Source organism: Otolemur garnettii, unplaced genomic scaffold (genome assembly GCF_000181295.1).
Source record: "Otolemur garnettii isolate 467f Iridium unplaced genomic scaffold, OtoGar3 scaffold00031, whole genome shotgun sequence".
In the NCBI taxonomy this organism is placed as follows: domain Eukaryota; kingdom Metazoa; phylum Chordata; class Mammalia; order Primates; family Galagidae; genus Otolemur; species Otolemur garnettii.
The window spans coordinates 3,822,429-3,831,860 of NW_003852426.1; the positions used below are offsets into that span (position 1 = coordinate 3,822,429).

Consider the following 9,432-nt stretch of genomic DNA (forward strand, 5'->3'; position numbering starts at 1 on the left):
AAATGCCTTCCCTTCAATGAAGCCATCTTTGGAGTTAGTCATTATTCTCACCTTATCTGTAATCTTGACTCCAACTTGATACTCCTCTTCTTTTGGTCCAAACCCTCAGATTTGAAAAGTAGTTTCAAGTTAAGGAAAGGTCATTTTTCTATAGTTCAGTTCTCTGAAAAACTTCCATCTCCCACTGAAAGTCACAGTCCAGGAGTGAAGCAATCACATGCCAGAACTTCACAGTCAAATGGAAAGTCATTACGAATACTTCTTGCATTGATTGATCTTATTTATCACCACAAGCCTGGAAATGCACAGTCCAGAAAATGGTGACCTCTCTGTGCACACATGTAATTTTTACAAAGGAGGGGGCAATATGAAGGGGACTGAGGCTTGATCACCAAAAATCAGCACAATGAAAACAAACGATAATGAAGCATGAGCAGTAGAATTCAAACTACAGATGTTCTTTAAAGAGATGAGGCGCCAGTTTTCAATTGTTTTGAACATCACATTACAAAAGAACTATTTTTTTAAATAAAAAAAGATTGAGGGAAAAGAAAAAAAATAAAAGAATATCTGAACCGTTGAATGACCTCCTGTTTGTTCCTGATAAACTTCAATCACATCTTCTTCCACCACTCCCAGTTCTTTTGGAGTAAGATTATCAGCAATTCTCTGGCCTTCAGAGAGAAATCTGAGTGAATTCATTGGAACTCCCTGTCTTTGACAATATGATTCTTTGAGTTTCTTGAGATGTGTTGTCATTTTCACTTTGAAGTGAATCTCACTGCTATCCTGTGAGGTCAGGGTTTCTAATCCCTTGGCTCCCTCCCTGCAAGGTCCCTTTAGGGGGACCTTGACTGAAGGACACTGCTCCCAGCAAAGTGGCAACTCTACAGGAACTTGCTCCACTAAGTCCTGATAACTCCTCTTTGGCCTTGCCCTCAGTGACTTTGAGTTTAATGTATTCTCCTTCCTTCTTGTCCCCTAAGTCTTCAGTTGAAGGTTTTGCCTGCTGGTCAGACATGATGACAGTGGCTTCACCCCATGGCAGTCTCTGCACAGCAGTGGCCTTGGGTAGGCAGAACCTCGCTCCAGGGTTTACAAATCCGTCTCCCTTCCCCACAGCACAACCAGGAACAATACATTTCTTTAAAGTATTGTTACCTGTCCCAAGGGTTGAAGGTACCCTCTGACTGCACAGGCCCTTAGGGACACAGAGCCAGTTCTTTAATGGGTGGAGAGTTGGACTAGGTGACCTTTAATGTCCATCCAGAACCAAGTTCAGCTTTTAAAACAAACAAGATCTTGAAGTGAGAAAAAAATTCACTGTGCCAATTGGATTAGGTATAACCTGAAAGCCCAATGCTAACTCTCTTCTCTGTCTCTGTCTCATTATCCTTCAATCCTCCTTCCAGGCACCACTCACTCCCCCATGTAATGGCAAATGTTCTTAATTTTCTTCTCCTTCTTTTTTTTTTTTTCTGAAACAAGAAATCTTAATTTTTATTTTAAATAAAAATGCTTCTATGTAAAAGAAAAAAAGTATTAAACATATTACATAATCTCAGAAGGAGGATGTTACAATGAATGGGGAAACAAAAGTGTAAGAGATAAGGAAACTCGGAAGGTAGGATTAGAGATCACACCTTTTAACCTATTTAAACTCATGCTAAAAATTCTGAAAATGCAACAGCTGCCCTTTCTGTGCTTTCTCCTTAAACCCGATATCCATGTTATGCCCAATTTTTGAATAGCAGAGACTTGGTAGTCGATGGTACTGCAATGCTTGACCATTTTGTCTTGGCTTGTCATGTTCATACATGTTCTTCCTTTTCTATCTATTGTAATTTGGCTTCCTAAATTCCAGGTGACTTATGTAATTACTTTTTCTTGTTACTCACCAGGATGGGAACAGCCTTCTCCATAAAACGAAAAACCTAAGTTAAGGCAGAGAAAAGCCCGCACCAGAACCAGGGGGAGCTGGAAGGCGTCCAGCGCGCTGACTCTCTCCTTCCTTTCCCTGGGGTCTCCTCACGCTGATTCTCACTGTCACCAGACCCAGACCCTTCGGCTGTGCAGCGTCTCCTTTAAAACTGCCCCGGCATAAATGAGACCTAAAGCCCCACCCCCAGATTAGAATAGAGTTTCAAAGGAATTCTCTTTGTCAAATAAACAAAAATAAAAACAGGAACAGAGAATAGAAAGATGAAAGTGAAACATAAAACTAGTAAAATTTGTGGAGATCAATTTCCGAGCCTACGTTTACCAGTTAACTTCCCCAGCACAGCGCACTCTACTTCTTCCTGTCTTACAGGTCCCTGCTCAGACTGTAACTATTTTGAATTCATGAGCACTTTCTCCTCGCGTTGACTTCTGTAAACTGCTTCCAGAAGAGATGCTCTAATTCCAAGAATCCTTCTGGGGAAGCCATGGATGTAGTTCATTAACTGAACAAATACAGACATCGAGTTTATATGAAGAGTGCTGCTTCCCTCACTCCAGGTGCCTGTCACATAGCAACAGTCCAGGGACAGAGAGGTCTACCCCCTGTGACCGCCCCTCCTCTCACACTCCACAACCAGCCCACAGGGAGGCTCGGCACACCATCTTCCCCAGCTCATGGGATCCTGACCTTATGTTCCTACGCGGATACCCACACGCAGACACGTATCCCAACCCTAGATCTCCTCCCACAACCCTCTGTTAAGCTAAGCTCCTTCAGTACTTGTCTTCATTTCCACTTTCTTTTCCTCACCCTCATTCCAGTGCCCAACTCTTAATTGCAAAAAACACTTCCACAGCCCAAGCTTTCTGTATCCAGCAGGTGTCGCCCTTCACTGGAAAGCAAATAGCAGACCTCCGTTCCACTATGGGGAACCCATGCCCTGACAGTGATTGCCCCTTGGGTTTGGGGTAGAAGGGAATGGAAGGGTGGCCCTGAAAAGATGTGTGTTCGAGGGTCTTCAGAATAAAGCTACTCACTTCCAGCTCAGGTAGAAAAACAGAGAACCTGTTCTTTGACCTTGGGCAAATTGTTTAACCTCTGAGTCTCCCTTCCTTTGTCTGTGGGTTGGAAGCTGATAGTCTGCCCCTTCTGGGAGGGATTATTGTCAGAAAAGGTGATACAAAGGCCAAGCACTTAGCCTAGTTCCTGGGAGATGATAAGCACTCCAGCCATGATCATTTCCTCATTCATGGCATGGAGGAAATAGCTCTCCAGAACTCAAATTTGAAATTAGGAATTGCCTCCTAAATCCTGGCTATCTGAGGAGTCTGCCTCAGAGTTATGATGGGGCTTGAATAAAATAATGCACCTGGTACAATGCCCAGCCCCAAAACTTGAATAACTGATAATGCTACTAGCATCACTATTGCAAAGTCCCTATGTCCCAGGCAGTGTTCTTAGACATTTACAAGTATTAATCATCTAGTCCTCAGAAGATCCTTTATGAGCTAAGTAAACTATTAATCCCTTTCCCCTCTCTGACTCTAACTTCATTTTAGTTACAAATCAGAAAATTGTCCCAAATTCTGTCTTGTCTAGTTGGAAAAAAGGGAGAAGGCACTGACCCCCCGACTCGAGTAGGAGAGAATCAATCTCAGCCCCTGCTCTGCCTGTATTCCTTCCCCAGGGCCCCAGGAAAAAAGAAGTCAAAAACCAACATTTCCACCAGAGTTTATTTCTCAGAAATGATAACCAGCAACTCACTACCTTCTGTGGAACAGTGAGGCCCCTAGGAATGCCTTTAACCCCCTTCCCTGGATTATATTCCCCCAGGATATAGCCTTGGATAATAATTTGGCTGCAGGATAGTCCCAGGAATGAGTTCCCTGAGTTATTAAGGTTTATACCTGGGGGTGGGGAGGGCTGGTAAATTCAAAGAATTGGATGGAGAAACCACAGAATCCATGAAAATGATAGGGGCAGTTAAAGATGTTGAAGAAGCATGGTAGTATCATAAAGAGTTTGAATCTCCTTCTCACTTGAAGTGGAAGTTGTAGGATTCTGCCTCTAGGAAATGTGCCGTCCTAAAGAATAAATGAAAAAAAAGAGAGAGAGATAATGAGGCTTCAACCCAACTTGACCCTATCATTTGTCTTGTAACCATTCTTGCCAGAGTCCTTAATAATACAGCAATATTGAAAATTCTAGGTCACCAACAACTAATACAAAGAAACCACCTTCAGCCTCCTCCCCATAGACACCCCACTGGGTAGAAGTTGAGGATGGAGGCTCTCCTCTTTCCTACTCCTAATTGCAACAATGGCAGCTTAAATCATACCCTTGGCTAACAGCTCATCCCAAAATTTACACCCTCTAACTGGCACCCCCACAGAAGAACCAGCAGGTAAACAGACCAACAGAGATGTTACCTTCTGGATAATTGGACCCAGGGAGAGGAATGTAGCCTAAGAGAGGAAAACACTTGATTAGACCAGCCTTTGTAAATGAAAGTATCTAGCATTATTCACAGCAAATGGGCAATGAATGAAAGAGGCAATCACAAACAGCAAATAAGCAGAGACTGGGAGCAGAAGTCGGGATGGGAGTACAGGGGGGCCACTTACTGGAAGAGCCAGCCCTCCTCCAGCTGATCAGACCAAGAGAGAAGATGATGAGGCCCAGGCCCAGAGTCACTGCAGACACAGAAACCTTCACTGTCTGCACTGGAGACAGCCCAGGTGCTGCAAAAAACCAGAAACTTACTAGAAACATTCTAACTGAATTTATCACAGCCTCTTCCCAGCAAAAGTCCTTTATCCCAGCCCCAAAGGTCTACCTTACACACCTACTCCCAAAGAACTGGTTCTTCTCAAGACTACTCCTAGAGTAAGCCTGGGGAACTTCTCTTCCCAGATTTAGCACCCCAGTTTCCAGACCCTTTCTAATACCATGGGGCTCAAGACATCCTATTTCCTTCCCTCCCCCAAAAGCACCCTCACAGGAAGAAGTCTCCTCACTCCCCTCTCCATCACCCCCAGGTGACAGGGCTTTCCCCCTTGCTCCAGCAGAGCAGTTTCCTATTAAAACGTCTTCCACCTTTCCTAACCACCACTGGTTTCATTCTGTGAGTTATCCTAGTACAGTGTGTCTCCCACATCTCGATTTCCCATGTGTCCTTTCAGAGCTTATCTCCAGCCCACCCCATAACCCGCACACTTTCTGGAGCTGGTCCTATTCTAAATCATGTCCCAGAGAGTCTTTTCCCATGATAAAATGATCACTCCATCACTAAGGGAAAGTTCTTAACTGTGCACCCTGTAGAGAGACTTTCCCCAGGAGAGCTCAAGAGAGTATGTGAGTTCCACTCTCTTCTCTGTTCTGCATGCCCTTCCCAGCTGCCCAGCAAGATGCATCACTCCCACAACGGAAGGCCTAGTCTCAGCAGCCAGTCTGGGATCCTATTCCCTGGCCCTTTATCAGTACCCTTCCTCTTTTTCTTCCTCTTTTCTTTACCAAGAATCCCAAAATCTTTGTGCAACTTCTCTTGCTACCTTTACTACTATCAATCCTGGATTCAAACAGTGGTAGCTAATTCTTTATCCATTATCCCCCAAGCATATACTCCAAAATATCTACCAGCTATGGCTTTACTGTCCCTTACTTTTGATAGATCAGCCCAAATGTAGCACTGCCCCCACAACATGAAAAGTCCCCCTTCTTCTTCAATCATCACTATTTCTTCAACTCCCATTCCTGACCTGACCTAAAAGAGGTGAAATTTAAGGAGCCAAGGAGCTGAGAATAGTGTGTTATAATTTGGGTTCTGAAAATATTGTTACCAAATATACCTTCTTTTTTTTCTTTCTTTCTTTTTTAAGAGACAGAATCTTGCTCTGTCACCCAAGCTAAAATTCACTGGCATGATCACAGTGAGTTGTAGCTTCAAACTCTTGAACTCCTGGGCTCAAGGGATCCTCCTGCCTCTGCCTCCTGAGTAGCTGAGACTGCCAGTGCTTACCACCAGGCCTGGCTAATTATTTTTTATTATAATTATTATTTTTTTTAATTTCAGATTAATATGAGGGCACCAATGATTAGGCTACATTGTTTGTGTTTCTAAAGTATAGTTCAAGTTGTAGTTGAGCTCTTCATGGGGGGAGCAGTGGGGACAGGGGTGGGGGGGCTATATACCCTTACATTGTGCACATTAGGTGAGAGCTGACCAATGCCCCTCTCTTTTTAGTTTTTGTAGAGACAGGATCTCACTTTTATTCAGGTGGTCTCAAATTCCTGGAGACCAGGAGTCCTGGAGCCCATTGTGCAAGCTCTGGAGCAGGGTGCCTTGCTGGTTGAGGCAATCTTCCTGTCCTACCTTAGCCTCCCAAAGGGCTAGGATTACAGGCCTGATCTTCCACCCCCAGCCTACATCCTGTTTTCAAAACAATCAGACTCCCTTCCCACCTCAAACACAAACACAGCAACGTCAACCACACAACAGCAGTAATAACAATAACTAATTATTTCCATTTCTTTATCCTATTGCCCCATTGCTGGTCCTAAACCCTCCATAAGTTCCTTCACACTCCCTCCCTGCATTAGCACCTCCCACTCTACCATGCACCATGTATCTATCCACATCTCACTCCCTCTGTTCTAACCCTAATTGCCATACACTCACTCCAGTCCTGAAGGATGGGCTCAAGAGCCCCAATGTGCTCCACTACACAGGTGTAGGTGTCCCCATAAGAGGGGGTCAGGGCTAAATGGGACAGGGTCTGGTATGTCCAGTCTCCATTGGGCTGGGGAGTCTTCTGGGGACTGCTGTGGGCGGTGACAGGCTGCCCATTCTTCTTCCACGTGATGGTCACGTCAGCTGGATAGAAGCCCCACACGTAACAGGCCAGCATCACAGGCTCCCTTGTGTTAAAAGGAGTGGTTTGGGCTACTTGGACAGATGGTGCCCCTACACAGGAGAAAAAACTTGTTCAGGAAGGAGGGTGACATTCTGGCTCCTATCTCCAACCTGGTTTCTTTCCTGTTTCAATTCTTCATAGATTTTGCCAACCTACTTCCTCCCCTCCCCACCCCCACGCTGCCATTTGAAAGAGTGGAGATTGAATTCACTCCTCCTTCACTCTTTCTTCTTCCTCATTCCTTCATTGCCCTTTTCTATCTTTCCTCCTCCAAAATTATGTCTGATCACAATTAGTAAGAGTCAGGTCTGAACTGCTCGCTGTTTCAGAAGTTGTTGTATTAATTTCAAGCACACGAGCTTGAAATGACATAAGCTAAGAGAAATCCAGAGCTGTAAACTGGGATTTGAAGAAAAAAATTTTTCCCTAAATCTTGTTTAACAAATTAATTTTCCTGTAGTCCCAGCAGTCTGGGAGACTGAGGCAGGAGAATCGCTTGAGCCTAGGAGTTGGAGGCTGCTGTGAGCTGTGATATCACAGCACTCTACCAACTGCAACATAGTAAGACTCTGTCTCAAAAAAAAAATTAATTTGCTAAATAAAGCCTTTCCTCTTCACATAGTTTAAGGAAACAAGCCTAACTCATTACTAACTCTCTTGAATTCGGAATTAACGTTGCCCCCCAAACAAGGTTGTTAATGCTGCCATATCTTACTAGTTTATTGTCCTGGGTAGACTTCTGCTTGCCTCTACCTTGGTATTTTCCAAACAAAATCTTCAAGTCCAAGAAGCTATGTTAAAAATCAGATTCCCTACCCTTCATCTCCAGATACTTTCATTCAGCACATCTTGAGTGGTAGCAAGGGGCTTGCATTTTTATCAAGCACCTCCTCCAGGCAATTCTGAGAAAAGAGGTGTAGAAACCGAACCCTGAGACACACTTCTCTGTCCTATGGAGACTGTCAAGTCCACTTGATCCATTCTCAGTGCAAGAGATTAGGGTGAGAATGAACCCTTAATGCTATGGGATTCTAAATATTCCCATTCCTGGGACCAGCCCGGATCTACTACATCAAAACTTGGCATAAAGAGGCATGAATATGCTGGAGAAAGACATGCAGTTATTCTGACACAGCCCTGGCCGAACTCCCACCTTCATCCTGAAATGCCCTGGCTTTTGCGTCCTCTTCCCCCATGACTCCTCACTGCTTGGGCATCACCTCCCCTTTTTTACTCCTGTCCTACCCTGTCAACCACCTTGTTTCCCAAGAGGTTCAATTCCCTCTTTCCATATTCCCTGCCCAAATCTCAACCTCCTGGGCTGCTGAGGAATCTTCCCTGGCCTCCCCTCCCCTAACTGTGCTTCCTAATGCCCCTCTGTACCCCTCTGTTCTCACGTGTCCTGTGAGTCAGTGACCCCCAGAAGGGCTGGGTGTGCACGGCACAGTCCTGGAGCCCATTGCGTAAGCGTTGGAGCAAGGTGTCCTGCTGGTTGAGGCAATTTGACAGGTAAGTGGCCAAACCATTCAGCACCCCAAATTCACAGGGGGCCATTTTGTCCTGCTCTGGGTCCCAGCAGGTCAGCAGATCCTTGTTGAAGGAAATGCAATATGTGAAGTCCTGTGGAGTCCCATTATCATCCAGTAAGCAGGTGCTTTCCACATGGGCCACAAAGCCACCTAGAGGAGCCAGGGAAAGGAAAGCAGGTCAGTGTCCTTTGCTGGTGTGACATACATACATACATACATTCACATAAAATATATATACTATATATACTCCTAAACCCTAAATATATATACTACATATATCTCCTAAACCCTTATAATTTCCTGAGTGATAGGGATGCTAGATGTTTTTGTTCAAATAGTTGACCTTTGACTCCAATACCTGACGCAGAATTCCTAATCCCTTGGAATTTCTTGGTTAATAGAAGTGTCTTTTGTTCTAATGAGGTAACTCTTAGTGGGTTCCTGGATAAGGGCTGGTCACCAGAAAGACCAAGTCATGATAGCAGCCTGAAATTTTTAGTCCCATCCTCCAGGAAAGGGAGAGGGACTACAGGTTAAATTAATAATCCATCATGCCTATGTGATGAAGCCTCCATAAAAACCACTGAGCTATAGGACCTAGATAATTTCTTATCTAGATTTCTTATCTAGGATAAACTTATCCACGTGTCAAGGAAGTGGAGAACTCAAATCCACAGGAACAGAAGTTCCTGCAATGGACACCCTTCCAGACCTAACCTATGTACTTCAGCAGGCTATTCATTTGTATTCTTTAAAATATTCTTTGTCAAAGGATACAAAATTATACCTAGATAGGAGGAATAAATTCTAATGTTCTGTATCACCGTTGGATGATGAGAATTCATCATAATAATATATAGTTTCAAATAGCTAGAAGGATATTGAATGTTCCCAACACAAAGAAATGATAAATGTTTGACATGATCAGTATGTTAATTACCCTGATCTGATCACCATATATTATATGTATCGAAACATCACTATCTACTCCATGAATATATATACTTACAATTTGCCAACTAAAATAAAATATTCTTTTTTTTTTTTT

At 43.8% G+C, this 9,432-nt stretch overlaps 2 protein-coding genes across 2 annotated transcripts in view; both read right to left on the minus strand.

Annotated features, from left to right (window-relative positions):
- The window catches only part of LOC105886924 (small ubiquitin-related modifier 1-like), a 32,441-nt gene extending 31,367 nt beyond the window's left edge, over positions 1-1,074 (minus strand). The window contains exons 1-2 of the mRNA XM_023512811.1: positions 939-1,074; positions 577-793 (exon numbers count right to left, since the gene is read on the minus strand). Of these exons, the coding sequence (XP_023368579.1) occupies positions 577-793; positions 939-1,021 (300 nt within the window). The 5' untranslated portion in view covers positions 1,022-1,074. The remainder of the gene's footprint in view (positions 1-576; positions 794-938) is intronic.
- A 2,582-nt stretch (positions 1,075-3,656) lies between these two features.
- Positions 3,657-9,432, minus strand: part of LOC100959019 (HLA class II histocompatibility antigen, DM beta chain) — a 7,704-nt gene continuing 1,928 nt past the window's right edge. Inside the window, exons 2-6 of the mRNA XM_003789071.3 lie at positions 8,253-8,534; positions 6,621-6,905; positions 4,567-4,683; positions 4,372-4,407; positions 3,657-4,026 (exon numbers count right to left, since the gene is read on the minus strand). Of these exons, the coding sequence (XP_003789119.1) occupies positions 4,010-4,026; positions 4,372-4,407; positions 4,567-4,683; positions 6,621-6,905; positions 8,253-8,534 (737 nt within the window). The 3' untranslated portion in view covers positions 3,657-4,009. The remainder of the gene's footprint in view (positions 4,027-4,371; positions 4,408-4,566; positions 4,684-6,620; positions 6,906-8,252; positions 8,535-9,432) is intronic.